This window comes from Metarhizium acridum (genome assembly GCF_019434415.1).
Source record: "Metarhizium acridum strain ARSEF 324 chromosome Unknown scaffold_31, whole genome shotgun sequence".
NCBI lineage: Eukaryota > Fungi > Ascomycota > Sordariomycetes > Hypocreales > Clavicipitaceae > Metarhizium > Metarhizium acridum.
In genome coordinates, this window is record NW_027094018.1 from 2,683,179 (window position 1) to 2,710,775 (window position 27,597).

General features: G+C 51.7%; 9 protein-coding genes across 11 annotated transcripts; 4 read left to right on the forward strand and 5 right to left on the reverse strand.

The window, feature by feature from the left end:
• Positions 1 to 1,080: 1,080 nt before the first annotated feature.
• On the forward strand, positions 1,081 to 3,687 carry J3458_005701 (uncharacterized protein; the record flags this gene model as incomplete). Its single annotated transcript, XM_066118950.1, has 2 exons — positions 1,081 to 1,275; positions 1,334 to 3,687. The coding sequence occupies exon 2, from the start codon at positions 1,645 to 1,647 to the stop codon at positions 3,685 to 3,687; it is 2,043 nt and encodes a 680-aa protein (XP_065976472.1). The 5' UTR covers positions 1,081 to 1,275; positions 1,334 to 1,644.
• A 252-nt stretch (positions 3,688 to 3,939) lies between these two features.
• Positions 3,940 to 10,145, reverse strand: J3458_005703 (uncharacterized protein). 2 transcript variants are annotated; one of them, XM_066118953.1, is made up of 3 exons: positions 10,101 to 10,145; positions 9,715 to 10,027; positions 3,940 to 9,626 (listed from the first exon to the last, which is right to left on the reverse strand). In XM_066118953.1, exons 2-3 carry the CDS (start codon positions 10,025 to 10,027, stop codon positions 6,034 to 6,036), a joined length of 3,906 nt encoding a protein of 1,301 aa, XP_065976474.1. In that variant the 5' UTR covers positions 10,101 to 10,145; the 3' UTR covers positions 3,940 to 6,033. The 2 variants fall into 2 exon arrangements, with proteins under 2 accessions (XP_065976474.1, XP_065976473.1); XM_066118952.1 differs by lacking the exon at positions 10,101 to 10,145 and having other exon boundaries at positions 3,940 to 9,735.
• Positions 4,030 to 5,718, forward strand: J3458_005702 (uncharacterized protein; the record flags this gene model as incomplete). Its single annotated transcript, XM_066118951.1, has 1 exon — positions 4,030 to 5,718. One exon carries the CDS (start codon positions 4,030 to 4,032, stop codon positions 5,716 to 5,718), a length of 1,689 nt encoding a protein of 562 aa, XP_065976475.1.
• Positions 10,146 to 10,624: 479 nt separating the features above from the next.
• SNF7_2 (ESCRT-III subunit protein snf7) lies at positions 10,625 to 12,607 on the reverse strand. The gene is made up of 4 exons (XM_007810763.2): positions 12,041 to 12,607; positions 11,714 to 11,918; positions 11,419 to 11,627; positions 10,625 to 11,348 (listed from the first exon to the last, which is right to left on the reverse strand). Exons 1-4 carry the CDS (start codon positions 12,213 to 12,215, stop codon positions 11,266 to 11,268), a joined length of 672 nt encoding a protein of 223 aa, XP_007808954.1. The 5' UTR covers positions 12,216 to 12,607; the 3' UTR covers positions 10,625 to 11,265.
• Positions 12,608 to 12,850: 243 nt separating this feature from the next.
• J3458_005705 (uncharacterized protein) lies at positions 12,851 to 15,525 on the reverse strand. Its single transcript, XM_007810762.2, has 6 exons — positions 14,803 to 15,525; positions 14,101 to 14,729; positions 13,993 to 14,040; positions 13,858 to 13,938; positions 13,671 to 13,805; positions 12,851 to 13,611 (listed from the first exon to the last, which is right to left on the reverse strand). Exons 1-6 carry the CDS (start codon positions 14,973 to 14,975, stop codon positions 13,463 to 13,465), a joined length of 1,215 nt encoding a protein of 404 aa, XP_007808953.1. The 5' UTR covers positions 14,976 to 15,525; the 3' UTR covers positions 12,851 to 13,462.
• An 885-nt stretch (positions 15,526 to 16,410) lies between these two features.
• On the reverse strand, positions 16,411 to 17,985 carry J3458_005706 (uncharacterized protein). Its single transcript, XM_007810761.2, has 2 exons — positions 17,656 to 17,985; positions 16,411 to 17,591 (listed from the first exon to the last, which is right to left on the reverse strand). Exons 1-2 carry the CDS (start codon positions 17,853 to 17,855, stop codon positions 17,528 to 17,530), a joined length of 264 nt encoding a protein of 87 aa, XP_007808952.1. The 5' UTR covers positions 17,856 to 17,985; the 3' UTR covers positions 16,411 to 17,527.
• Positions 17,518 to 20,190, forward strand: MAG1_1 (3-methyladenine DNA glycosylase). Its single transcript, XM_007810760.2, has one exon. It carries the CDS (start codon positions 18,453 to 18,455, stop codon positions 19,623 to 19,625), a length of 1,173 nt encoding a protein of 390 aa, XP_007808951.2. The 5' UTR covers positions 17,518 to 18,452; the 3' UTR covers positions 19,626 to 20,190.
• Positions 20,191 to 22,314: 2,124 nt separating this feature from the next.
• On the forward strand, positions 22,315 to 24,883 carry ecm33_1 (cell wall protein Ecm33). The gene is made up of 4 exons (XM_007810759.2): positions 22,315 to 22,840; positions 23,363 to 23,424; positions 23,483 to 24,320; positions 24,388 to 24,883. The coding sequence occupies exons 2-4, from the start codon at positions 23,370 to 23,372 to the stop codon at positions 24,659 to 24,661; spliced, it is 1,167 nt and encodes a 388-aa protein (XP_007808950.2). The 5' UTR covers positions 22,315 to 22,840; positions 23,363 to 23,369; the 3' UTR covers positions 24,662 to 24,883.
• J3458_005709 (uncharacterized protein) lies at positions 23,482 to 27,441 on the reverse strand. Of its 2 annotated transcripts, XM_066118954.1 has the most exons (4): positions 26,554 to 27,441; positions 25,817 to 26,490; positions 25,671 to 25,754; positions 23,482 to 25,606 (listed from the first exon to the last, which is right to left on the reverse strand). In XM_066118954.1, exons 1-4 carry the CDS (start codon positions 27,200 to 27,202, stop codon positions 25,505 to 25,507), a joined length of 1,509 nt encoding a protein of 502 aa, XP_065976476.1. In that variant the 5' UTR covers positions 27,203 to 27,441; the 3' UTR covers positions 23,482 to 25,504. The 2 variants fall into 2 exon arrangements, with proteins under 2 accessions (XP_065976476.1, XP_007808949.1); XM_007810758.2 differs by having other exon boundaries at positions 23,482 to 25,754.
• Positions 27,442 to 27,597: the final 156 nt, after the last annotated feature.

Consider the following 27,597-nt stretch of genomic DNA (forward strand, 5'->3'; position numbering starts at 1 on the left):
TATTGCAGCATGAGGCGCCAGGGTTCAGGGATTGGAGTGATGATGCATGTCCTGGCCCAGCGTGGGCCGACCGGTTAGTAGATCCAGTTCGAATCTTCAATTTTTTCTGTGAGGGGGACGGAATGTAGATGTGTACCTGTTAGGGCGTGTGGACGGTTTGCTCAGCTCAAGTTCTGCCAGTCACTTTTCAAAATCAAGAAAGTGTGCGAAGGCGTCGCTCCTTCCGCTCGTGCGGGTAATGCGACCTCCAGTAACGCGCGAAAGGGCATTGAAGCTCTGTTACTGGCAGCAGCCTTGAAAGTCGTAGAAGGCACCTTGCGCCTTCGCGTGCCTTCATATTTCACAGTCTTGATTCGCTTCCGAGGTCGACAGAACACGCAGGTGCAACACAATCAAGGCTGGCCGCATCGCGTCGCATTGGTAAATATCACAACATCCGAAGCGAACCTTGTAGAGGCTCGTCTTACTCCATCATTCACTTCATCCCAACCGTCCCCTTACCGAACCGCCGCCATCTTCATCCTCTCTTTTCCTCGCCTCCCTTTTGGCGCCTCTTTCCGTACCTTTGCCCTGCTTAGATTCCTTGCTACGGATTGAATATACTCCAGCATCATTCTTATCTGTCCAATTTAGTTCAGTATCTTATCAAACCCTGACGGCAACCTTACTGTATATGCATCTATTGTATCGGACGTGCTTCTCTCCCTCCTCACAGGCAAAATTACACCACATTTTTCGAGTCAACAAGTTCGCCTGGTCCCCATTAAACTGCGACTCTACGGCTTCAGTGTCTATTTTTCAGCATTGTATTTGCGGCAACAGGGCTTCTCGGGATGTTCCCTGCGCTTCTCGGCCATCCACATGCCTACGAGCCCTACGAGGACACGCCTGGGGACACGGGCGATTTTGACAAAACACCACCCCCGAGTAGTCGACCTTCGCTGTCGCTCGCTAGTGGCGAGGAGAGGCACCTCTGTATCATTGATATAAAAGCCGCGACTACTACCCATAGCCGAGTTCCAGGTCCTGCTGAGAAAAGTAGTCAATCAGTCACCAGCCGAGCGCTTCAGGCTACTCATCAAAAGAGTTGTGCCGTACGCAATACAATAGCAACGCTGGTGCCCACAAGAGTCTCACAGTTAGGGACTAAAAACCAAAGAGTCACAGTACAAGACAAAGTCAAAGATCCTCTACGGAGAACCTGTGGGCCTGTGGATGACAAGGTTCATTGGACGGAAGAGCCTGAGCCATTGACATCGAGTTCTTTACTTCGAAGTTAGTATCTTCTACTTGCTAGAGATGGGTTCTTGTGTTATGCTAATTGTCGGGTTAGTCAAACATCACCGACCTAGCCAGGTCCTCAAACCGACATCCTCTCCATCGATGGCTAATTCAGCACCAGACTTCGAAGCTATAGCGGCAGGAGATGGTGTGATCCAATCACCCGAAATCGTTTCCCATTCTCCACATGAGTCCAGACTTATGGCAGAACACCCTGGGCATAGTTTCGTTTCTAAAGTTCGACCAGCGGAAGAAAATTGTCCAACACATCAATCTGTCGCACACGGAGATAGCTAGGGGCTAAATTTGAAGCAAAGTCACCAACCCGTTACTTCATTAGACCCAGCGGAGAAGAAGGTATGCATGGGGCATTCTCCGGATGACAACCTGGTATCCCAGCAATCGACAACTGATTCTTTCAATAACATTCGGGAAATGTCGCCCCAGGACAACTCTGCAGGGGATTCACACACCACTGCGGACAATGAAAATGGATACTCTAGTCGTCTAGAGGTCGGTAAGGTCAATAGACTCTTTGAAGTCGAGGGCAAGGATTTATCTGGTCAAATAGCGGAGAAAGTTTCAGGGGAAATAGCCGACATTCTCTACATTGACTTACCAATACCGGTATCCAAGGTTCGTCCATTCGCCTTGGAGCCAAACCTGGACATGCGAACCGTGAACTACCCAACTTTCGGCCCAAAAGTTCAACCCGCTACTGAGCCCCGGTTTGACTCTATTGTCAACGAGGTTTTGTGCAGAGACGACTCGTTCAGTACTGTTGGGTCGCATAAGGGCCACCATCACTCATCCTCAGCGAGAAACATTGCGCCTCCGGCAAGTGGTGATCACTCAATAGAAGATTGTCCCACATCATACAACTTATGTTTCACCACCGATAAGGCGCTCAATTCCTTGGATAGAAGGCCTGGGTCTTCTAATGATGGCGGTCCGTCACATTGCGAAGCACCGGAAAGTACCAATGACGCGCCTTCCCGAACGTTCAAGTTGCAATTGTCCGAAATAAACTGGGAAACATTGGACAAGGCGATTGGCCCTAAATACCCTTCCTCAAATGCACAGCTGGAAGAACATGTGACAAAGGCTAGGAAGTTTGGTTCATTTGCTGGAAGACATGCAACTCCTGAATCACATTCTCACATACTTCATGCCCCAGTACCCGTCTCCAAGATCCGTCCTGCTTTCCAGAGGGAAATCGCGAGCAATCTCCAACACCATGGACACAGTTCTATCTCCAAAGTCGGACCAAGCGTGGAATTTCTGCGGCAAAGTAGTCAGAATGGAAGGTCCTATTTTATGACGGACTCGGATGATCGCTCTCAAGGCAAAGATCAGCAGACTCAGGCCCCAGGTTCACACGGCTCTTCGGGTCACGCCCAGACTGCAACCTCCATGTTCGATTATAAGCGCACAACCCAATGGCTGAAGGATGTATTGAGATATCCCCCAACGTATTCACCAAAGTACACAAGGCGGCCTGGTCAAAATACTCAAAAGTCTAATACATTGCCTGAACTAAAGGCAATACGGTCTTGCACTACCTCCTCAAAATCGCAAGGCAGGTTTTCCGTACCGCCTGAAAACCAATTGCCAAGGATTGACCGCATTGGGTTTAAACGTGCAGTTAGCGACCTAGAGAAGCTCCTCAACGAGGCATTGGCAATTGCAATGCAGGTTGTCGATCACCCAGCTGCCACTGGGGAACAAGATGCATATAAGCAGCAATCCATAAGCGGTCGTTCTCAATATCAAGGCACTGGAAACCGAGTGGCAAAAGGCAACGGTTCTCGAGCTACATTTGCTTCACCAAGTGTGGATGGGAGTGGTGGCGATTTAGGTCCGGCAGTCGCTGAATACGAGACGGTCCAATGTCATACCGGAAGATCACCCAACGCCCAACTACACTCAGGACCCCACGAGTTGCTTAAAACTCACCCTTACGAGGGGGGGATTAGCCAGGAAATCGTTCAGGGCCTTGGACAGAGAGTTGCATTGAAAATTCCCCGTAGAAAGTCCGGCAAGGAATTGAACACAGTTTTCGCAGGGCAACTCAAAAACGGAACCCAAGAAATATCTCGAGCTATTCAAAAACTTGAGACAAATCAAGCAAGGGAATTCACGGCAGATCTCGAAAAGCCGTCTGAAGAAACACGACCCGGCAACGGAACCACGAAGCCGGATCATGCCCATGCAAGTCATCCTCATCCAACACACCGAGAGCTAGCTGCTGGCGAAGACATTCTTCCCGAGCGGGATATTGCTGGTAGACCTTTACACACAGAGCATGGTATTATTCTTCGCCGGCGATCGCACGTCAGCCTAAGAGGAGCTCAAGGATTTAGTCTTGCAAAGTCACATAGGCGGCAACCCATTGCTCGAGACTAGTCACCTCTTCGAAAGCGATTTGTCGCATCCGTGGCATGCATAAGCACGGGACTAATTGGGATTATATTGGGAATATATTCCGGTTTGGTTCCTTCTATTCAATACTATGTCATTGACCAGTCTCATGTAATAGTCCATGGGAACACCGGCTGCTTCCTCGGCCTAGCCCTGCCAACATTTTTCCTCTGGCCATTGCCTTTGTTGCATGGACGAAAGCCGTATATTCTTTCCAGCTTGGTCTTAGCTATGCCCCTTTTATTTCCTCAAGCCCTTGCCGTCAATGCTCAGAGGCTCAGAAATGCTATTTCATGGAGATGCGCTTTACTGGCCAGCAGGACGCTCATGGGAGCCTCTCTTGGGTTTGCGAGTATGAACTTTCACTCCATCCTGACCGACTTGTTTGGAGCCTCTCTCATGAGCTGCAACCCTCATCAGGAAGTCGTCGATGACTTTGATGCCCGGCGGCATGGCGGAGGCATGGGTGTATGGTTAGGCATCTGGACTTGGTGTTGGATTGGGTCCCTGGGACTTGGGTTTCTAGTTGGTGCCGGCATTATCGACAATTACCCTCCAGCTTGGGGGTTCTATGTCAGCATCATCATTATTGCCATTGTGCTTTTTCTCAACGTTGTCTGTCCCGAGGTTCGCCGATCAGCGTATCGACGTTCCGTGGCTGAAGTCCGAACTGGAGAAGACATCTCGCGGCGAGTAGCTCGCGGCGAAATCATGATGCATCGAGTGAAGACGGGCCCCAAATGGTGGGGACAGGAGGTGTATCATGGCATCGCACTTAGCTGTGAAATGCTACGCCAGCCAGGATTTGCGGTCCTGACAGTGTACTCTGCCTGGATTTACGCTCAGGCGGTCTTGATTGTCATCCTTTTGGGATCACTTGTTTCCCGGTTTTATCACATGCAGCCCACTGAAGTTAGTTTATTCGTTGGATGCATGGCGTTGGGTGCACTTCTTGCAATACCATTCCAAAAAGCCAATTTATTCTCGCGGTCTCGTCAAGCTCAGTTGAACAGCAATTTAGCCACACTGGACAGAAAAGTCGCTTGGTCATCTCACCTGGTTCGTCGGACTGTCTTTACACTTCTCTTGCCTGTAGCTGGAATTTGTTATGCAGTCGTATCGTCGGGACCACCAATACACGTCAGCATACCGACAACCTTTTCAGGATTTGTTGGATTCTTTTCCAGTCTTGCCATCTCAGAATGTAATGGGTTGGTCATGGAGGCTTTTGATTGCTCTGATTTATCTCCAGGAATGACTGGACGCCAAAGAGGCGGTTCCGGCAGAAATCAGAAGAGAACCAATTACTCATCGTTCCCACGTGTCTCGGCAGGATTTGCGTCTATACATTCCCTAGCATTCTTCTTAGCTGCTGGTTCTACCGCTCTGGGCGGCCATGTGACCAGAACACTAGGGCAGCAAGTTTCTACAGGCGTGGTAGCGGGGATCCTGCTCATATTGACTGTTTTGTTGCTTGTCGTTCTTCTTCGCTTTACTGAAGTTCAAATCGTCCCGAAATCCAAGTCACAAGAAATGGATAGATTGGTAGAAGCCCGTCGACGTTCGACCATTAGACGAGTCTCCATGCCTAATAACTCACAAGCGATACTTGATGAGGAGAGGGCGTGGCGGCCGGCTATGATTGGAAACCCAACTAGCAAAAAACGCCGTATGAATATTTTTGAGCTCGGTAGCATGACCCGTTGGCAGGAGATCCGGAAGAAGAATAAGTTGATTGACGCTGGTGCTCATCTCAACAGAGAAGCATGGGACCAAGGAATGGATGCTTTGGATGACCAACTGAGCGACTTCAGAAAGGACGCACATGAACTCTGGCACGGAAAAAAACGGAGTGCAAGAAGGTTGTGTCGTACAGACGAGAGCAGCGACGCCGGTCATCAAATAGAGATGAGAACCTTGGAGGACCAGGGAAAGCGTGGCAGGCGAGAGTGTGCGCTGAGCCGGACCTCGGATGAAGGAATCGATGGCAACAGGAGGCGGCGAGGAAAGCGTTGAGTTGGGTAATGAGGTCAAAGACTTTGTGAAGAGAAACAGTGAGGTACAGATTGAGTGCACGGGATAACCAATTTCCATTATCGGTCCTATACTCCTCTTTGATAGTATCATACAAGAACCTATGCCATCCAAATAAGAGACGCCTAATTTGCGCCAAATGCTCTTGCTTCTCTTTTCATGTCTGAATCAAACGCTCCTCTCACATTTTTAAATGCCGACATTAAGGAAAGTCTGTTTTACAATGCGAACTTGCTAGTTATGCGTGGGAAACGAAAATGCAAAAAAAAAGAAAAAAAATTGTCATGCTTGTCCGCTTTACTGAACGTTGAGGTACAAATCAGCACCTCGCCTCGTGGGCGTCAGCCTAGGCAGCCACGTCGGCGTCGAAGGCAAGTCCCCCGAAGACCCGCGAGGGGTGATGACCTCTGGAGATAAATACATGGGCCCGCCGCTGGCGCGGTGCCGGTTATTCGAACTGCTCGCCGAGGAGGTGCAGTCCGTTGATATGGACATGTTGACGGCCCGATCGTGTCCGAGTCGCTTGGCGACGATGGAGACCTGGGGTTGCTGCTGCTGCTGCTGCTGCTGCTGGAAGTTCTGTTCTTGTGGAGGTTGCTGGAAGTGTGGTCGAGGTTGGCCTTGTGGTTGTTGTTGGCGAGGGTAGGAAGGGGGATATTGATGTCTTGGGCCCTGGTTTGGACAGGGCCGTGGGTCAGGGTATGGGCAGGCGTATTGCTGGGGCCGGTGGGTGTACACCTGTTGTTGGCTTGGACTTGCTGCCGTTTGGTCTTGTGGTTGTTGGTGTTGGGGGATGGGCTGGCGGGCTCTGGACGGTGGAATTGCAGGGTGTTGTTGTTGTTGTTGTTGGTTCTGCTGTGGTTGGGACGGGGCGGTTTGGAAGGACTGCCGGGCTTGGAATTGCGATTGCGGCGGCGGGTGCGCGGGTTGTCGCCGCAGAGGCCGCATGGGAGACTGCCCGTGATGGTCTGGCTCTGTCTCGATCGTCTTCCTCTTCCTGCGGGAGTTGCGCTTGCGGGCTTGCGGCGGTAGCCAGAGTGTGCTTGTGTGCTGGGGGCGGCGGAGGGGGTGAGGATGTGCGGGCAGGCCGGGGATCCAGTTGGGAGCGTCTGGCCTTTGGGTTTGTTGTCTTGAGGGTTGTTGTAGTTGCGTCTTCTCTTGTCGTGGGTTGTTGTCTCTCGGTGGCGGTTGTGGCCGAGTGTCTCGTTGAGGTGGTTGTTCTTTTTGCAGTTGGGCAGCTCCCTTTTCTGGGTGAGCTTGCACAGGAGGGACTTGGGATAGGGGGGGTTGTTGGTTCTCCTGTTGTGAAGGGAGTGGTTGGACCTGAAGGTGAGGTTGTGTTGCTTGTCCGTGTTGCTGGTGTGGGAAAGACCCTTTCTCCGGGTGAATTTGGTGTTGATGGACTTGAGGTTGGTATGAAGGAGCAATATGTCGTTGCTGGCTTTGTCGCACCGGGTTTGTTTGAGCTTGAGCCTGAGCTTGAGCTTGTTGTACATGCTGCTGCTGCTGCTGTTGTGGCTGTGGTTGTGACTCCAGGCATGCTTCGTGCTGAGCCCGAGGCCGTAGTTGAGGCTGTATCGGATGTTGATGGGGTTGAGAATACGGTTGAGTTTGTACCGGTGCTGGTGTTTTGGATCGGGCCTGGAACTCCTGCCGCTGCTCAACCGCCGGTGTCGCCACCTGTTGACTTCGCTGCTGCGAAGCCGGGAATGGGGAAGGCTGCAATCGAGTCTGTTGCCTCTGAGGCTGTGACTGCTGTACACTCTGTACGTTGCGAGGTCGAGCGGACGGCAGCATAGCCCTGTCGTCGTCAGGCTCGGGAGAAGGTTCAACAATCCGCATCGTCGGAGAGCCAGTTCGAAGGAGGGCCGGGTTCTGCAATGGCCGTGGCCCTCGAGACGCACTCGCCCACTGGTGCGGCGAGGCTGTAGTGACCTTGGTAGTAGGAATAATGGGCTTGAATCCATTCGGCGCCGGCCCAGCCATTGCCGACATTGTACTAGCAGCATTATTCGCTTCCTTGGGTGTGTTCGGGTTTGGATTCGGAGCCAAAGATCCGACTGTCAGCATGGCAACGCTGCTTCCTATCCCTCCGGAAGCAGTCCTATGGTGAGCCGACTTGTATAAAATCGGCATTCTCGGCCGCTGAGCTGATCTCCCCTTGCCGTGGAGGCTATTCTCTCTCCCCGGGATCTTGGGATACGATACCGGGGACTTGCCGCTTCCTGAACGGGGCGACTCCGCTACCGGAGACAAGTTTGCCTGCGACATCCTCTTGGGTGGCTGTAGCTCATGCTCCTCGTCGGACGAAACACTGATGTTCGTGATTCCGCTATCTCCAGACGCGGCCCGGGGTCTCGTCAAGCTCCGGCCGAAGGAGTGCCTCGCGGCAGCAGTCGCCGACGCGTTTCGAGGATTCCCTCCCATATCAGAGAACAAGGGCCTCGGGACGACATTATCCTGACCATTCTTCAATGTCGTGAGCGGTTCGGTGACCACCCTTATGGACTGCTGGGCGGGATTAGGTGGCATAGGCGCGGACGACGAGCGGCGGTGAGGGGAGCGTTTCGCGGCCCCTTGGCCAGGCTGTTCACCTCGGCCGTTCGTCCCAACCGGGAGGATGGCCATGCTCGTAGCCAGCTTGGGGTGCGCACTCAGTGGCGTCGTGCCCTCCAGTTCTGCAGCCTGCACAATGTTCGAATCACCGGGCATCCAGTTCCCATGCCTATCAACGACGTGACACGTGGCAGCGGCAGACGAGGGCGCGGCTGAAGGGGTGCTCCATATCTGAGATTCCGGCGAGAAGACGGTTGATGATTCACGTCCGTCCTCTTCGAACTCGGTCATTGTGCTTTCGCGAGGCTTGTTGGTTGATTTGGGGACGTGGAGCAAGTCATGTCCCCGCGGGATCTGCAGCTTCGGTAGAACAGGAGGCCGGGATGCGATCCGTGTGTATTTCGGCGATGGAGTTGTCGTTGACTGGTTCCTGGAGGACGATCCGGGGGGCGGGGTTGTATGTGTTGGCGGCGGCGGAGGCGGCTTCTTGGGAATATCTAAGGAGAGTATCGGCTTGGCGGGGAGAAGCTTCGACACGGGCCGCGGCGGTGTTGTTGTGCCCCGGCCAGCGTGCTTGGAGTGCGAGGGCGACAAGGCGAGACCGATGAGGCTCGGCCGCCAGCTCGACCGGTTGTACGCCCTTGGCGGTGGTGATTTTGATGCCGCCGCTTGTGGTTGCGGCTGCGGTTGCGGTTGTTGCTGTGTCCTTGCCCCTGCTTCGGCCCTTATTGCTATTGCGCCGGTCATTGCGGCTGCAGATGCCCCATGATTAGAATCATTCGGCGGATGGACTGGGTTCGCCATCCATGATGGCTCACTGCTACTCTCCCCGCGGCCCTTGTCAAACTTGTATCCCCAGGAATCTCGTCTCCGGGGCGAGCTCGCCAATGGTGTGTGTCCCCCGCGCTTCTTCTTCGCCCTGTACAGCCTGAACAATAGTAAAAGCCCAATGGCAACGGCCGCAAAGCCAATTACGCCCACTGCGATACCCGCCTTTTGGACCGGCGTAATGGAACCACCAGAGGCAGCCGCCGCAGGCTCTGCCGTAGAAGAGCTGGTCGCCGTAGTTTCCGTGGTGGTGCTAACGACAGCGGTTCTCAAAGTGGTATCGGGGCTCCAGGACGGCGAAAATGTCGGAGAATGCGTGTCAATGACCAAAGTCGAAGGAGGACGCAATCTCGTAAATGGCCTTTTCGTTTTCGAAGGCGCGGGATACGATACAGGTCCTCCTCCGGACGGCGGCACAGCCAACGTGGCCGTGATGACACCGTGGGTAGGTGTAAGAGCGCCGGGCTGGTCGCTACACATTTGGTATGCTTTATACATTGCCGATGCTTTTTTCAAAAGAAAAACAAACCCCGTTAGTCCCAGCACAGCCTCATACACGATAATCAACCGTCTTGTATCAAACTTGACACTCACAGTTGGCTTCTTTGACGGAGCACGCTCCCACCCTCTGCTCGGCGGCAATACATTGCACCGCGCCCTCCCCAATCGTGAATCCCGTGTTGCCATCCGCGGAGCAGAGGTCCTCGAGGGACGGGATCTCTTCGCCCCGCGCAATGCCATAGTTTGCGTCAAGAAACGAAATGAAGCAGTCCTCCGCGCAGGCAGGCACCACATCAGCCAGTGCGACGGTGAGGTTGGATTTGCGATGGAATGTCTCGGCGGCCAGTGCTGTAGAAACGAGTGACAACAGCAGCAATCGGGGACTGGACATTCTATAACGAGGCATCTACGGCGTGTTAGTCGCGCAGAAAAGAGCAACGATTGTGAAGGATCAAGGGCATCGTCACGAGCGCACTCACCTAATTAGAACCGTCTAGCACAGCAGACGACCAGCATCACATCCATATCCAAACAACGATAATAGGCGAAAAGAAGATGGGGAGGGGCGAGAGCAGACTCACAGAAACAATAAAGGTGACAACGATGAACAATATCAACCGCCTCCTCCTGGCTCTTCACTCCACCCCCCGCGACACCAGCGCCTCGCAACCGCCCATGCTGTATCATCGCATTCCTCAGCTGCGTCATCAGCATGCTCAGCCCATATCATCTCCCATCTGCACCTCTCCCGCGAGAGCAGGTCAGCTCAGCCAACCATCTGCATGCGAGGAGTACAGCGGCGTGCCTTTCACGCACATCGAGTGGCTGTGAGGCCGCGCCGCGTAGCCGCCCGTGCCATGTAAGCGCCATCCACCCTTGCCAACCGCCAGCAGCCGTCATCATGAAACACATCACGTGGTATTGGTGCGCTCTTCACCGGGGCCAAACGTGGGATTGATGTCGGCAAGAGCCTCGTGTCAGCCTTGTGTCACACCGCCCAACCGTTGGGATTGGAGTATTTTGGCGCGAGAGGATGCTGAAAGTGTTTAAAATAGGCCGCTTGGGCCGGCTGGGGGCCGGCGCCGTTTCTCTACGTTTCTGCAGTCGCGCATGTTTCGAAACATTGTTTTGGATGAGGGGCGCCGGGGCGTCGTGACTCTTAGCATGGGGCATTTATTCACCTGGCTCCGTTGGCTGACGCCGGTTGGGCGGCAAGACCCGTGGCCTGGTTTGTAGAAATGCTGACGTCCTTTATTCCCTGCAGAACCGTTGGATCCAATCACTCCGTCAACGTCTTGTGGCTGAGACGAACAAAATGTATGAGTAAATGTCTTCTATTTCAACCTTCAAATTTACATTCATGGAGGAGAGCCAACACCTGCTGAAATACCACATCGAGTGCGTTATTTGTCTCCCACACATCGAACTATGCTTGAAGAACAAAGGGGGAAAGATAGGAAAGGCACCAGGAAAGGGAAATAACCTCTGATACGCCAACGCCAGACAAACACCATCCATCCATGAGCACAGAACACCGGTGAAATACTGCAAGAGACGGTGAACCATTCGAGTCTTCTCCTTGTGCTGCTCGACGCTCGCCAAGATATGCTATGCGATAAACTGCGGACATTTGACGCTCCGTCCTTACATGGCCATTTCGGCTTGGAGTTTTCTGAGCTCGGCTTCTTCGTCGTCTTCTTCGACAGCTTGGCCCCTGCTTGAAACGGCTGGTGATTCGTGTCAGCAACTGTGCGTACCACCTACCATTATTTTCTCAAATAGCACGGCCTAACTTACGCTCCTGGTTTGCCACTGACGGCATCTTGTGCACAATATCTGCAACGGGCACACTTCCCGTCTTGAGGATATCTTCGTCCAGCTTCTCCTGCTGAAGCTGGTCCAACTCGTCCTCTAGCTCGTCGTCGTCGATGACTTCGCCAATATGATTTGAAGTGATTGCATTGACAATCTCCTCGCTGAGTGCGTTTTGCTCTCGAAGTTCATCCCTATACCAATCCAGGTCAGCATATCCATGGCCAAGACGTCCCGAAAAATGACGCTCCAAGTTCGTCGAATATCAAGGTGCACCCACATTGTCTGGTCGACCTTCTCTGGCGTAAGCTTGCCGTGAATATTCGCCATAGCCTTGCCTGCCTGCTGCATCGCCAGCAAAGTCTCGTGGTTAATGTTGGCCGATTCTATCGCGTTGATCTGCGTCTCGAGGGTGCCTATTTGCGCCAAGGTCTGATCCAAAGTATGTTCGTTCGCCTTCTTACGTCGCAAGGCTGCCTTTGCCGCTGAAAATCAAATACGCAAGGTCAGCGCCTATTCCCTTCTTGTTCCCATGATATTGATATGGCTTGTATCGTGAGGGTCTCTAGTCCGAGGAAAGGGAGTCATGGCACATTGTAGTCCTTACCATTCTTGTTTGTAGTGGCGTTCTTACGCGCAATATTATGCTGTTCTTCTATTTGGTTCTGCAGGTGCTTCTCTCGCTTCTGCAGCATATCAAGCTGCGAACGGAGGTTGAGGATGGCATTCTTGGGAGAGTCTTTGCGAGACTGGGCGGAACCACCGCCGAACCAGCTCCACATGTTGGGTGTCCGGGTCGTCGCTAACGGCTCAGAAGCTACGTGTGTGTCGTGAAAGCAAGAAGGGAGTATCTACAGTGAACTCTCGTCAGTGGTTGAGGTGTTAAAGGGTCAGAGCCGTCGGCCGAGGTTGGAGGATTTCGTCGCGTGGATGTGAGTGCCGGAGTCGTCTGGTGGGGTATTCTTGACACAAATCGTGAGGCGAACTTGGTCGGGTTCTTGACAAGCGAAGTCGGGGGAGGCGGTAGGCGGTAAGCGTTGTCAAGGCAGCGGAATAAATGCCTTCAGGCAAATCCCGCTCTGCCGTAGATGGCCGTAGATCGACGTAAAGACGCAACTCCCCTTGGTTTCGCGGTTGGTGGTACGAAGGATGCGTGGTAAATAATCTACGGGCAACAGGCAATGTAGGCTGCAGAGCAGTAAGATGAACCACATGTGGCGGCATCGCTGCCTGTCCAGGTCGAGCGGGACGCTTCCATCAGCGGGCCACTTGGCTGATGACGGCACTCTTGCCCAGCAACGTCCAGGGTTGGGTCATTGGGTCATTCCGTGTTTAGCCGTGTTTCACCCGTTCGTCATGTGACGCCATACATATAAAGTGGTTACCGTGTGTACACCGTACCTGACTCGGGGAGGAACTTAGGTCACCCCTAGCAAGCAAACAAATAGACCAGATTACACAAGCTGCAGCAGGCAATATATCAAATCATTTTTGTGTCTATTATGTTTAAACTCCCGTTGCTTTACAATAGTCATCTACGCCCAAAAGCAATATCCTCAAACAGACCCACAGTATAGTCGATTAGGACAAGAAGACGGAAAAAACACAAAACACAAAGGCTCCTCATGTGTGAAAATGTAGGCGTCCAGCAGTCGTGGGAATAAGAGATGGCCCGTCGTTCCCACAGCCCAGCATCATGAAACAAAAAACACCAGTTCCTTCTACCATCCATCAAGCCAGAACAACCTTGCAACAACAGTGTAAGCCACAAATATATCGTTGGCTCCAAAAATCAACAAGAGGCAAACGAAAAGCCTCGGTCCATCAATTACGGCCAACCTGCGCCCTCGAGAATTTTTGAAAAGTATCATGAACGCTCGTACAATAATTTGTCTCTCCAACTTTAACCAGTCGGTGAGACCCTTTTGAATCAGTCCATGCGAAATATCAGACATATGAATCGTATTTTGGTGGTATTTGATGGTTTCCAGTTTCATCCGTCAAACCGTGCTGACAGGCTTGCTTCTGTTTATAAGTTGCCGCCCTTCTCATCGGTATCAATGTGCCAGACGACATAGTTAGGGAGACCAACAACCTGGTAGCCGGCTCGCTTCGCCATCTTGGCAAAACCTTCCGTTTCGGCTTGGTTTTCAAAAGCGTAACAAGGAAAGTTGATGCCTGTGCATCAGTCAGCCTATACGTTACGTTTTCCAGTGAAAAAATATATAAATACGCACCAGATCGGTGAACGTCGGCCTTGACAAGAATGTTCACACCACCAATACCGTCGAGCTCGATCTCTTCATCCTTGTTCTCTCGCCAGTCTCCCATCTTTGCCATGTAGGTACGACCAGTATCGTATTGTTTGTATCCTGTAGGCATATGAGTACTCGTTTAGAGATCGCAAAACATGGTACGACTTACCCTCGGCGAGAACGGTATCCTTGTCCAAACTGGCCGCCAATTTGCGGCCCTTGTCCGACTCAACCCACGAGTTGTAATCGACTATATCTTGTTAGCTTCTGTACGTCCGAGTCACCAAAGTAGCAAACAGCATACATCGACCTTCGATATCGACACCCTTCTCGTATCGGTGGAACCAAATATCTGAGCGGAGGTTGTTAGAACTTCGAAGCATAAATGCAGCGCAGAACCCTAAGGACTTACTAGGAACCAAAATATCTTTATCGTGAGCAATGAAATCCTCAAGAATCTTAGCGGGGCTGTCAACAATGTCAACGTCCCGCCAATAGACCCAAGAGTGCTCCGGCTTCAGAGCACTAGCAAGCAAGTAGTTTCTGGCTCTGCCCATGGCCTTTCGGCGAGGACCCTGAGCTTCGAACGAGTGCCTCTGCTGAACATCCTGGCTGAGGTGGTAACCGAAATCCTTCTGAACAATAGTAGCACTTCGGAATGGGATATTATCCGGTCGCTTCTGAATACGTTCGAGCTCGGCCGCAAGGACCGCCAGGGTATCATCCTTGGAGTCAGAGACGAGGAAGGCCAGATCAATCAGTCGATGAGGATAGGAAAGCTCGGCAAGGAGCTCAAAGTATTTGGAAAGATGAGACGCGGCGTCCTTAAGCGGAGTAAGGATGAGAACTCTCTCCTCGTTTGCAACGGCCTTTCGGGTAGACTTGATTGGGTTCAAGTCGACGTTTTGTATCGTCGGCGACTGGACCTTGAGAGGAGCGTGATGATTGAAGATGACGGGTGTTTGCATGTGCGCATTCCACCGGGAATACTCGTTCTGCGACATCTCTATCGGAGGTGTTGACGGTCCCCAGCAGTAAAAGCTACACGGCCATCATTTGTTAGTCACGTTGACTTGTTGCTAAAGGGGGGGGGATCTGAATGACATAGTCCTACCTCTGCATTTCCGACGCTGAGCTGCTAATACCTCGCCATAGCAACAAAATGATGCCAGTGACTGCAACGAGAAGCAAGAAGCGCGTCCGTGTAACTAGGTTCCAGACAACGCGGGTGGGCGGCAATTGTGCTCTGGCGGCCTTCCAATTCAAACCACCTTTAGGAAGAAGCATGTTGGGCGATTGGGATGCTGGCAATGCGCCACAGCCGGATCGAAAGGATTTGCAAATAGTTTACGGTAAATCAACGGGCAGTACGGGATATATCGTGCGCGGAATCGGATCGTCTCGTGCTCTTAAAATTCGGCTCCTTTGGGTCGTGGGAGCCACGGGTTTCGGGATGGCGATTGCGTGGACGATGGCGAGCTAGGAAGAGGTGGCACAAACGAGTGATGGAGTCCAAAAGAGACTCGAGAAAGACAAAAACAAGAAGAAGAGATGGATGAGACCGGTTCCTGCCTTGACAATCACATCAAACCAATTCAAATGCAATGCCAGCTGCAGAACAACAAGGCGGGCCGCGTTGCAGAGTGTTTGGACAATAGCTTATCAATGGGGATTGCAGGAAAAACGAGCAGCAGACGGGAAAGGGACAGGTGGTAAGGCGTGGTTCCTCGTGGCGTCTAGTTTCATTGGCGCAACGGGCATGGACAGGCACTGACAGTTGACCTCAGAATGCGGTGGAATGGTGCGTTCAATGTTCGGAGAGCCAGGCCAGGCCATGGGGAAGCAACGTATTAGGTACCTGGTCAACAGTTGGCGTGCCTGCTGGGCAAATCTTCTTATTGTCTACTTCAAGTACGGGAGCTGGGCACTGGGCTTTCCCGCTGACAGGCCCGGAGCGCCGGGGAGCCAAGGGGGCCCATCAAAATTTTCAATGGGATGCTGGCAACTGGGGGTACTTGGGCAAAAAGCTTAACTTCTACGGGGGCACTTCTTGCAGGCTATGGAGTACCTAGGTCTGACTTCTTGCCCATCATTCCCCGCCGCCGAGAGGCTGCAATACTGGACTATTCTTAAGTATCTAACAGGTCCCGCCCTAGCTCCACGGGGATCAGCTCCGTGCCGAATTTAGAAGCCTTGCCACTAAGCAGGCTTCTTGAACCCGGTCCTACGGGCTGTGTCACACAACTCTATAGAAGGAATGCTAAATTTGCATGTCACGGTTCTCATGCTCCCCCACGTAGAGAGGTGGTGCCTGGGCGTCGCATCTATCGTCAGCGGCCGCAATGGAATTATTAGAGCCATATCGCATAGTTCAATGCTCACTGTGTTTCACTGTCCAGCCTGTTCTGTGTTACTATGCCTCACATGCTCTCTCAAAACGGTCAAGTTTTGTCTGAGCGCGTTGCTTGGCAGTGTAATGGCCTAGAATGTCACGTCCAATACTCCGTTCTTGCTGTGGAGGAGTTGGTGTTGCATTACGGAGTAGTGTGCACAACTTCTTGGTAGGACGAACCCCTGGCATGTGGTGTCCCCGGCTGGCACCTGGGACACCCGGGGCCTGCCTCACCGCGGCAAGAGCGCCAAGCCCAACACGTTCTCGGCCACACATGTACAGGCCGCAAGCAGACTCTAGGGATTGTACTCTGTAAGGGAGAGTGATGCTGTTGTTTCTCTTATATCCAGAGGGTCGAAGTCCGATATTGGTTTTTGCATTGTTCTTGTACTCCCTGGCGGTAAATGGTGAATGGCGCCGCCGACTGGCTTCCAATGTCTTACCAAGAGCCATCGTGGCGAGACTTCTAGATATTCAATAGATGGCCATGCGTCGAATCATCGACTTTCACCATTCAAGCTCATGGATTTGCATATGTATCTGCTACATGGTCCATCGGCGTACTCTGCGAGGAAAACTCGCGTCCATTATTTTGCTTAATACGTGTGGCAGATGCCGTCGGTTCTCTCCAGGCCAACAGCATTTCCCAACTAGACGAGAAAGTTTCATGAACAGGTCCACGCTCCCTATGTCAGCAACGGCTTGGGGGAGATAGCTGGGTAGGGTATGCATTCATACGAAAGGGTCTTGGTGATTAGCCAAAAATTATAGTTGAAGCTGGGTGTTCTCATCACCTTTAGCAGTCGAGAATGAGCACAGGGCGATAGTTCACCATGTCGAGTCAGGTAATTGAAGTAGTAGTCTTGGAAATTCTGTCTCGAGACACAGGAAAAGTCTCGATTGAGAGCTGGAAGAGGATGAAACTTTAGCGTATAATCAGGACTAGAAGCTGGCACAAATAATCATTTCTGGTGTTTCCCAAGTACCATGTAATATTTTCTAATAGGGTGTTGCGCTGTCTCTTTCTCTTATCTCTTGAGAATCCTGAGCCGAATGAGACAATGTATTTAATACTCCTGCATGGCAAAACATGTGCCGCGCGAAATGTGCTGCAGGTATTTGATACCGACGTTGTGGCCATGAGCTTATAGCCATTGGAACCTACGCTTATGTGTATGGTTCGGCTTTGTATTAAAAAAAGGGGTATGATATCTTTTCCCGGAAGCGAACTCGCCTGCTCCTAGTCTTGATTGAAGTTGTGTACCAAGACTAAATTGTGCTCCAGTTCATTGCAATACATCGTTCGCCGCACTGATAACAGGCGAATATAAGCTGTCCAAGGCGTACCGCGTTTCGGCGGATATAGCTCGACAGACAATTCGTCCACCCAATGACTAGTTCGGTCCTCTCTATATTCGTCCGCAAGGACCTTGCAGGTTGTCGCCGGTTAACCTGACATGGCAGCGTCCTTGGAATCGTCAGCGCCGCGGACCCAGAGCACGTTGTTGCATCTACAAGTCAGTTAGCCATGGTCTGGTACCGCGGAGGACGACGCGTAGCTTGGAAGCATCATACCTGATCAACACTTGTCCCAGCAATCCAGTGGGCTTGTCGGAAACATATTCCTCGGTACCAGACAGCTGGAGGTTCATGTAGCTGTCGACGGACACGAGAGTGCCTTTGTACTCAACTTGCCCCCACTTCAGGCGAACGAAGACGGGCTTGTTGACGAGTTCTTGCAGCATGGGCCGCGGGTTGACGGGTACGAAACTCATGCTGGTGGTTGCTAACGCGAGGTTGGGGTAAGAGGCGAGCGCAAAGGGTTTCGTGATAGCATCGACCACTCGCGTTGTCGGTGGGTAAAATTTGCCCGCCAGTTCTTGTGGGTGGTGGTCGGATTTACTCCGGCTATATATTCTGTGGAGGTCCTACCCGGGACCTTGAAAGATGCACGAATTGATGATTCGCCAAGACGTCGTTAAACTCCCCCCATTCTTCTGATTTGCACTGACGCCATGGTTCTTTGCTTGGGTCCGTAGATGATGCGTTCGTCAATAGCTGGTCCAAGTGTTGTCTATATTCCTTGCGGCGGATACCAGCATCAATTGCAGTTGGAAATATACGTAGTAGGCGTTTCACTGAGAGTGGGAGGAGGTACCAAACGGGCTTGGTGGCGTTTCTTGACAATATTGCCCCTGGCGGCTACTCAAGGGCGTGCCAAGTGCATCTTCGATAGCGGCCTCTTGCTATCCGAGTTGAAAACCCATTTATACCTAACTGCACCTAACTACACCCAAAAACAACACTATGTCCCCGGCTAGATATCCGGACACGCCAATCTGACTAATTCGCCGGTGCACCCATAGTTTTACATGACATTACGGCTCACGCTATCATTTACACTACCGCCAAGACCTCACCATTCCTACATCCATGGACCACGATACGTCGTGAATTCCATAATGGCAGCAACAAGACGCTCATCACGGCTGAGTGCCCAGTCAGACACAAAGCCATCATCCTCGCAGCCAGAAGACCAGACTGTAAATCCCACACAGAACAACCGGAAGCGCAAGGCTTCAACATCAAAAGCAACAGCACCGGTCACACCCACAAAGCGACGGACGGAACGTATTCAACCTGTACCACCATCGACACCCACCCCCAGCGCAGCAGGAGCTATTGCCGAGCCAGCAGCAAGCACGAAGTCTCGAACTCATGCATCAATTGTTAGATTAGCTGATCCCCGTGCAACCAATGCCACGCTCTTGTCACTAGAGACGTCGAGGGTCGTTGCATTCAAGGACATAGATCCAGGGTCGCTGTCTAAGAAGCCCGGTACGAGGATTACTACGGAAAATCTACTTGACGTCGCATGTGCGCATTTAATCCGTGTGGATGAGAGGATGCGGCCGCTGGTAGAGCGGAATCACTGCAAAATATTCTCGCCGGAAGGGCTGGCTGAGAAGATCGACCCTTTTGAGAGTCTGGCAAGTGGCATCATCTCGCAGCAGGTTTCCGGCGCAGCTGCGAAGTCTATCAAGGCCAAATTCGTGGCATTGTTTGAAACTGGGGACAAGACGACGCGATTCCCCCATCCATCAGAGGTGACCCCCATGTCGATTGAGACGCTCCGTACCGCCGGGCTTTCACAGCGCAAGGCAGAGTATATCAAGGGTCTCGCAGAAAAGTTTGCGAATGGCGAGCTGAGCACCGAGATGTTACATGAGGCTCCGTATGAGGAACTCGTTGAGAAACTGATTGCTGTGCGGGGGTTGGGGAGATGGTCCGTTGAAATGTTTGCCTGCTTCGGATTGAAGAGAATGGATGTATTTTCTGTCGGGGACCTAGGTGTACAAAGAGGTATGGCGGCGTTTGTTGGAAAGGACGTGGCAAAGTTGAAATCCAAGGGGGGCAAGTGGAAGTACATGTCTGAGAAGGAGATGTTGGACATATCGGAAAAGTTCGCGCCATACAGGAGTTTGTTTATGTGGTTGATGTGGAGAGTGGAGGACAGCTATACCGACGTGAGTACCCTGGAGTAGTGATGGCGTCATTGAATTCGATGTGCGGCTCGGAACAGCAGACGGGTTCTTCCGCCAGAATGACTTTCTTGCTTTTATCATGAACAGGCAGTTTGTCCTTTCCGTTGTCCCCCATGCCTTGGACGAGCATGCATGATATTATTGTCTCCCATGCTGGCAGGAGTTTGTTTCAGATATGAATTCCTGTCCCTGGAAACTAGGACTGTTGGCCAACATCTATCGAGGCGACGAGTTTCAGCCGCCGGTGATTGGGCCATTGGCGCATGGTTGTGAGAACATTGAACGTTTTAATAGTGGACACTTTATTGCGATACGCCTGCCATGGGGACGCTGAGTTGTCGATCGCACTGCCGATCAAGACGAGCCTCGAGATAGATGACAAGCACCGTGTGCATACCAGTTTCGAACCTGTACGTGAGGTCAGTGAGTGACAAATGGAGGCGAGGGGCCAGTATTAATACTCGACGACTCATGACGCGAAGGGTGCCGCTCATATTAGTTCAGGAGGTGTTTGGTTGGCACATTACCAAAGTCTCGTGACTGCCCTGGCATAATACAACGTGGCCTCCAACGAGCTCCATCCAGAGATTGTTACCAGCGGCAAGGGGTGTGTGTATGTAGACGTGGATATTTTCCCCGGGCATTCTTGGCCCTGATTTTAGCTTCCGCTAAGGTCCGGTCTTACCGTCGTGCGTCCTAAACACTGGGATGATGTCCACGAACAGCTTGAGCCGCTACGTCGCATTGATAAGGCATGTGAAGCGAGCCCAGCGTGGATGTTTTCCCTAATACCTCTGTATGTATTGTCTGGGCGGGTACGGAGTACAAAGGGCTCTGTGTACTCTGAAGCTCGCCCTGAACAGCTATCAATTTATTAGATACGGATACATCGTCATACAGGGTTCGTGGCAGCCGGCTCATTGCTCTCGTTGCCCTTTGAGCGGGATGGGAATGCTGATGATATTACTCATATAATAGACCACCTACTTTTGGCCAGGGTTTTAGGGAAAAGCTGCTCATAATAATAAACAATCGGACCACGGGGCAAATCAACACCCAATGATAGATATCTGTACAAGTAAGACACTGGGTGTGTCTGGAGGGACCGTATTGTCAAATTGCCAGGTTATCCGTATCGAATTGCTGAACCTACTGCTCCGGACTAATAACCAGCGGCTGTTCCGTATTTCCAATGACGAGATAGTAGCGCAAGGATGAGCCATTACTTTGGCAGGTATGAAATGCGGCGCAGGATGTTCATAGTAGGATGGGAACTCGACTCGTGGCCCATGTTTGCCCTTCAAAGCATGCCAAGCTTTGCTAATAATGTTCTCCCATAAGCACTCTAGAAATCATTTTTTTTCTTTTTTAAGGTTTATTCAGGTCAGCTTCCCGCCCTGAAACAATGATGAGCTGGGCTGGGATTGGCTCTGTTGGACCTCCAAAGGTATTACGGAGTACGGACTGGGAGTTATGACAAACACCCCTTGTTCAATTGACACTAGAGCCAGACGAGAACTTTGCTCCAAAAAATGCTCCGCTTGAAGCAAGATTGGACCACTTGGGTGATCAAATAGTAAAGACCGCGAGGTGGCTGCGTCGCATCTTCCTGCACAGTGAACATGGAAACGCCAAAAAGGAAGCCTAGTTCCCATCGGTTGGCAATTGAATTTTTGCCGCAAAACATGGTGATGCGCACATGCCAGCTTCCTGAAGGTTTGTGAAGCGCATCGCCAACGCCACGCGGCGGCCACGCAATCAGTACCATCGATTGCCATCCATCGTCCTCGGTCGCGAGTGGAAAAGCGGATCTTCACAGCTTAAGGGTATCGTGATTCTACAATACATACGGAGTACAGACGTGGTTGATTGTCAGGATAAGGAATTTTGCTCGCCTGGTTGAACCTGCACCAGACATCGGGCGTGCCGCCCTGGGCCGCTACCAGCAGGAGCTTGAAGGTGGGGACATGGGCCAGGATGGTTCCAAGCACTGTAGTATCGTAGTGAGTTCTTACATGCATGACCACCAGTACGGGGCAGTATTAATCTCGGTTTCTCCAGTTGTCCGTCACCTTTTGCCAATTCCAATTACTAAGTGCACCGGCGCGAGGACGCGTATTGCAATCTTGGTACGTACGAAGGAGCTATCACCCCAAGCTTCGCTTCATGTCGCTAAACCAACAATAACATGACGCCAATTGCCGAGGGCCCGTGGATGAACCTGACCATCGACTCCGTACTGCAGATTTTGTCGCACGCGGCAACATTGCTCTAGTGAAGGCTGAGTTCAGGTACAAACCTACTTAAGTACCTTAGTACAATACGTAAGTTACGAGCCGCACAACGCCCAGGTTTCCGTTTTGGCCGATGGTGGCGTTGGTGGCTGTGGAGCGATTGTGTGTGCCTCTGCCAGGCACCTCACCACCTCGTGTCCAATAGTGGAGACATGGTGGGTGGGCGTGCGAGAGAACATGGGCCAAGTGTCCGGTCAGTAGTACATGCTCACATACTGTTCAGCAACAATCAGCCTGATGCTCCCGAAAGCAGGCATTTTGGTGGTGAATATGTGAATCGACGGCGCAAAACCATACTGAGGTATGGAGAAGGCCAGGCGCAATGTCTCCACGGGTCGACGCCAGATGCACATGCAACTCCACTCCCTCTTGTAAACAACGGCCCAAGTTGCCAAGTTTGCGGGAATTGGCATCCAATTGCCAAAGCACGGCACCTAAAGGGAGGGTTTGGAAGTGCATGCCACACAACCACGATCCCACGCCCCCCTTGGGCCACAGGTCCCAGCGTCGATGGCTTTGGTCTGTGCCGTTCGGGCCATGTCGATGGGACCTTGTCTTATGGTGTTGTTTGGGGAGCAGCTCGTCCAGGTTGCTTGGCCTGTCCTCGGTCCACTTGGTTGAAGCTGGCGAGGACCAGTAGAAGAAGAAAAGACCTGGGTGTGTTTCTCCTTGACCATACATCCTCCTTCCCCTTTCTCTTCCTTCCGTCGCCGTCGTCGTCTTTCGTTGTCGTCGCCGTCGTGTCATCGTTTCAAAATTTCGATTCCTGCCGTTCGTTCGCTAGGTTCCATATCGCCCTTTTTTTTTTTTTCAATAACCGTCAAACTATTTCTTGACCAACTCTTCAAGTCACTGGCAAGGCGACATACTTACTTCTTCGACCTTGAAATCCAAGTTGGCAAGCAGAATTGACTTTGGACGGTACGTCTCGGACGTTGTTTCGGCATCGCACGCGCAGCCACATCTGTGGGCTCCCTCAGTTCACAATTTTTATCCCCATTGCCCTTTTGCACCTGCCGCTTTTCCCCCTCGCTCCCTGCTTCCCTCTTTCCCTAAGTCCAGTGCCCCGTTCCTGGTGGCTGTCCTTTGCAAGTCGGTCTTGCCCGAACGCTCGCATTCTGTCAGTAACCTTCGTTTCGATACTTGCCTCGGGGCTTCGTGACTTGGGTCGCGACTTGCGCCGTGAATGACACACCCGACCAGAAAATCCTTCCCCGAATCCTGCATCATTGGGACGCAATCTGCTTCGACAAACATTCTTTGCCAGCTGTCGAAGCCCTTTTTGGACTGCAGCCGATAGAGTTTTATATACACCAGAAATCAATCAAAGTCAGCAATCGTCGAAGCCCCGAACATTCTTTTCCCCAGCAACCACGTTTTGCACGATCGCATCGTTCGCCACATCAACGTTTGTATCAGTTGGTTACTAATGCTTATTTATAGATAAACAATGCATTCTGTCAAGCTTTTCTCGGCCGTCTTGGCTGTTGCTGGCTTTGCTTCCGGTGAGAAGCTCTCTCTTGCTTAACTATAGACGTCTTTCGTGCTCTAATGATGAAACAGCTGCCACTACCTGCTCTCAGGACGTCAAGGTTACCCAGCCCACACCCGTCATCGACTGCGATGTTGTCGACGCTAATATTCTCGTCGACTCGAGCGTCTCGGGGAGCTTGAGCATCGAGGGTCCTGAACAGGTCAAGGGTGACTTGATTATCAACAACGCCACACAACTTGTTGGCATTAGTTCATCCTCCATCAACGCTATTGGGGGCACTCTTCGTTTGCAAGGTCTTCAGCTTCTTAGCTCTTTCAACATGCGATCATTAAAGTCTGTCGACAATCTGGAATTGATTAATCTCGCCCAGCTCAGCGGGATGACACTTGGTACCTCTGGTGTTACCAAGGCTAAATCCATCAAGATTCAGGACACCTTCATCAGCGATCTTAGCGGTCTTAACGTAGCTACCGCTGACAACATCACCATTGCCAATAATGGCCGCCTTACCAGTTTCACCTCAAAGCTGGAGAACGTTACCTACACGCTCTCCGTTGTGGACAACGCTGGTAGCATGCAAATCAACATGTCGCAGCTTCAATCTGTTGGCATACTCGACTTTCGATCCATCAAAAGCTTTGATGCTCCTCTCTTGGAGACGGCCAACCGCATTAGCTTCCAGGAGAGCCCAGATCTGCTTTCCGTTTCTGCCAACAACTTGACTCAAATCAAAGACTCTCTTACTCTGGACAACAACAAGAAGCTTGCTAACATTTCCTTCACTGCTCTGGAGAAGATTAGCGGTGACATGACCATCCGCAACAACACTGCTCTCCTGAAAATCAACAAGTTCCCTAAGCTGAAGACGATTGGAGGTGCTGTACTTTTGGCTGGTAGCTTTGACACGTAAGTATAACTTCGGGTTCATATCTGTTCTAGTTTCGTTGGCGCTAACTGCATGATCTTGCAACAGTGTCGAGATCCCTGAACTTAACGACATCAAGGGCGCCGTGACCGTGACTTCTACCACCGATATCTCCGACTTCTGCGGCTTCTTCGATAATCTGGCGAAGAAGAACGCTATCCAGGGCAAGGAGTCGTGCACCTCCAACAACGCAAAGGCTAATGAGGGCGGTAAGGGTGGCACTTCTGGTGGTAACAAGACCGATTCTGCCGCCATGAACCTTGGTGTCAACCACGCTGTGTTGGGCTTTGCCGCTGTTGCTGGTTTTGCGCAATTGATCTAAGACACCCGGATAGAAAAGTATACGACTTTAGTGATGTTGGCGTCGTTCAGCTGTTCTTCCACATATTTTCAGTCTTTTCTTTAACCGGTAGTTCGTGGTATATTCCCTGCTTCACCTGTAGAAGGGCAGGTTGAGAGCCCAAGACGAACATGGCCAGTGTACGTCTCATACATGCTAGGACTTAATAATGGATTGTATTTGATTCTGCTTGTAAAATGACTAGGAGCCATAATGCGTTACTGTTTTTCCTCTCGTGAATGGCTTCCACATCATGACAGTCATCAGCGATCCTACTTCAACCAAATGAGTCAGGCCTCTTTTTATCATTTTGGACCTGTGCTAGCTATTTTTGGCCATAGAGTACCGTCGGCCAGGTATCAGAAACCTAAAAAATGTTCGTCGCCAAGCAACGACAGTATGGGGTGTGTAGCATTCCAAAGGCGTGCAAATACAGGCCGACCCAGTGATGATGTTTCCCGCAATTGGACTACTAGCATTTGCATGCCTGATAGTTGTGCATTGTGCCACCATCACAACCAGGTGCGAAAAACAGCAAAAGTCATGACGTCCATGCCATCTGTTTGTACTACGATGCCCTGTGGCACCTTGACGTGTTCATTTGATGCGCATAACGCCTATCTCTTCGCTTGTTGACTATTGGAACAAGGGTGTGCATGGCATCTAGAAAACCATCTTGGTGTTGCGAAACAATATCAGTGCCCTGCGCATGACGTCGACATGACCCGTAACGGGGTGGTACTAGTGTATATATGAAACCGTTGTATATCTGTAAGGCACATAGATGCTTTGGTATGTATCCTGATATACCAACGTGAGAAGATGTCACCGGACGTTGTATATACCCTTCTCAAATGTTTCCGAATCATAGAATTTAGGTATTATTGTGTTGCCGTTGAATACGCGACCGTCTAGCTCGTTAACCGCCTGCGTGTCATGTTTAGCAGGCCCGCTCGGTGACAGGTCTTGGAATGTTGGGCAAGATACATACTCGCAAAGCGGAGACCTGGTCTGTAAATTTTATGAACACTCGACGAGTAGGCTGGTCAATATAAAGACGTTCCACACGGCCATACTGCAGCATGAATTAGTGAATAATTACAGAGAAATGAGCCGTCATGGAGTGGGAATGCTCACCTTTTCTCCGCACTCCTCTCCAATTTCCTGCCCCAGGCCATCGGCAATCTCTGCCTGCAGATCGGGCATGTTCTCCAACATGTTCTGCAAAACAACAACGTCGCTCATGGCGCCGAACTTGCCGGCCGATTCTTTGCTCTTGGAGCCGATGATTCTGCCTTTGCCCCCGGGTTCTGCCCACCCGCCGCCGTCGGCATCAGCTTTCTTGCGGCGTTTCTCGACTTGTACCCGAAGAGGGTTGATGATGCCAGTCTCATTGGCGCCGAGGCCGGTCCCTTGCATCCAGCCGTATTTGGACATGAGACGGTGGGCGAAACCGGCCTGGCCAGGACGGTTTGAACGCTGCTGAGCCTCTGGTCCTCCGATTTCATCGTCATCGTTGCCACCGAGAGTGGGTGGTGGCGAGTAGGCATAGTCTTCTTCGTGAGAGTCTCCGGGTTGAATGTAGTGGACTGGGGCGCGAGATATGGTTGCTGAGTCTGTGGGTGGTAGAGGTGGAGGAGGCACGTCCGCTTTTGTGGGCGGTGAAGGCGGCGGTGGAGGTTGATTATCTGAAGACAAGGCCATGCGGCGGGCGTAGGCATCATCGGCGCTCTCATCTGGTGGCGGCGCTGCTGCAGGTGATTCAGGAGGTGGCGGTACGAAGGAGTATGAAGGGGGAGGTGCGAATTGGTCTGAACTCGAGTTAGTAATGGAGATAACAAAATGACGGTCACGGAGAGAAAGGCAAAACATACTTGATGGCACTGGTCTCGAATCGTCGTCCTCATCGTCTGATATATCGCTTTCATCCGCTTTTCTCCTGTGCCGATACAGCAGTGCTTTCCACTCTCTCACTTCTTCTATCTTTTCATCACTTTTCAAGTACTCGTCAATGTTGGTTGGTCTAGCCGGATCGTATATCTCGTCCCAGTCTGTTTCGGCTTGGATTTGCTGCTGCTTCTTCTTCTTCTTCCGACCACCACGCTGGCGCTTCTCACCAACGCCGTATCGCCATTCATCTTCCTCCGTTGCGGCCCAGTCAGCAAGAGTACTCTTAGCGGGTTGCCCAGCAGTTGAGGCCGTCGAGGCTATAAAGGCATGAGGTGCTGATTGACCAGCATTTGTGCTAAGTTCTGCAGCGTCTGCTGGCTTTGAAGCTGGTATTGACTTTGGAAACGCGGTGCTTTTTGGCTTGGCTGCCTGTTTAACGGGAAGGCGGCGGATGGGCTGAAACCGCAGGGCTGGATCCAGAGACTTCTTGGCCTCGGCGGCTGATTCAGCTTGTCCGTATAAGACTGGAGCGGAGGATATCGTGGCCGGGGGAGCCGGATCATTGGGATCCAGGAGGTTGTCATACAGCGAAAATGGCGTCTTTGATGGCGGCGGAGGAGGTGGTGCAGCCATCGCGACTTTGCGGCGCTGATAAGCGCGGTTGCAGGTGATGAATATCCAAGTTGGCCTTTCAGCTGATAACGACCTCGGCGATATTACGAATCGAGGTTGTCTTCCGTCATTGGGTGCGCGAAGAGCTGGACTCTACGAAGGCGCCTTCGACGCTCGTTTTGGGCAAAGTGAAAGACTGCAGGCGAATATTGAATATTGAAGATCACTTTCAGCCTTGGAGTCCTTGAACTTAGCGCACCTACAGCTTCTGAGTTAGTACCGGAGCACTCAATGTTGGGTGTTGTGACCCAGATGTCCAGTGTCGGATAAACGGCGGGCCGGCGTCATGCCTGGCTGCATGCTAACACACGGGGCAGTGTGGCCAAGCCACCTGAGCATCAGAAGAACCAGTTGAC

Excerpts from the sequence above, each read along its gene's own strand:
- SNF7_2 (XM_007810763.2), bottom strand. The coding sequence starts at position 12,215 with ATGTGGAGCTGGTTCGGCGGTGGTTCCGCCCAGTCTCGCAAAGACTCT. Across the intron at positions 11,919-12,040 it reads CGCCACTACAAACAAGAATG|CGGCAAAGGCAGCCTTGCGA; the intron begins GTAAGGACTACA and ends TTTGATTTTCAG. Across the intron at positions 11,628-11,713 it reads GAGAAGGTCGACCAGACAAT|GGATGAACTTCGAGAGCAAA; the intron begins GTGGGTGCACCT and ends GGATTGGTATAG.
- J3458_005709 (XM_066118954.1), bottom strand. The coding sequence starts at position 27,202 with ATGGCTGCACCACCTCCTCCGCCGCCATCAAAGACGCCATTTTCGCTG. Across the intron at positions 26,491-26,553 it reads TTCGAGACCAGTGCCATCAA|ACCAATTCGCACCTCCCCCT; the intron begins GTATGTTTTGCC and ends ACTCGAGTTCAG. Across the intron at positions 25,607-25,670 it reads ACCAGGTCTCCGCTTTGCGA|GCGGTTAACGAGCTAGACGG; the intron begins GTATGTATCTTG and ends CATGACACGCAG.
- MAG1_1 (XM_007810760.2), top strand. The coding sequence starts at position 18,453 with ATGACATTACGGCTCACGCTATCATTTACACTACCGCCAAGACCTCAC.
- J3458_005705 (XM_007810762.2), bottom strand. The coding sequence starts at position 14,975 with ATGCTTCTTCCTAAAGGTGGTTTGAATTGGAAGGCCGCCAGAGCACAA. Across the intron at positions 14,730-14,802 it reads TCAGCGTCGGAAATGCAGAG|CTTTTACTGCTGGGGACCGT; the intron begins GTAGGACTATGT and ends ATGGCCGTGTAG. Across the intron at positions 14,041-14,100 it reads TAAAGATATTTTGGTTCCTA|ATATTTGGTTCCACCGATAC; the intron begins GTAAGTCCTTAG and ends ACCTCCGCTCAG.
- ecm33_1 (XM_007810759.2), top strand. The coding sequence starts at position 23,370 with ATGCATTCTGTCAAGCTTTTCTCGGCCGTCTTGGCTGTTGCTGGCTTT. Across the intron at positions 23,425-23,482 it reads TGTTGCTGGCTTTGCTTCCG|CTGCCACTACCTGCTCTCAG; the intron begins GTGAGAAGCTCT and ends ATGATGAAACAG. Across the intron at positions 24,321-24,387 it reads TTGGCTGGTAGCTTTGACAC|TGTCGAGATCCCTGAACTTA; the intron begins GTAAGTATAACT and ends ATCTTGCAACAG.
- J3458_005706 (XM_007810761.2), bottom strand. The coding sequence starts at position 17,855 with ATGAGTTTCGTACCCGTCAACCCGCGGCCCATGCTGCAAGAACTCGTC. Across the intron at positions 17,592-17,655 it reads CTGGGACAAGTGTTGATCAG|ATGCAACAACGTGCTCTGGG; the intron begins GTATGATGCTTC and ends ACTGACTTGTAG.
- J3458_005703 (XM_066118953.1), bottom strand. The coding sequence starts at position 10,027 with ATGCCTCGTTATAGAATGTCCAGTCCCCGATTGCTGCTGTTGTCACTC. Across the intron at positions 9,627-9,714 it reads CTCCGTCAAAGAAGCCAACT|CATCGGCAATGTATAAAGCA; the intron begins GTGAGTGTCAAG and ends TTTTGAAAAAAG.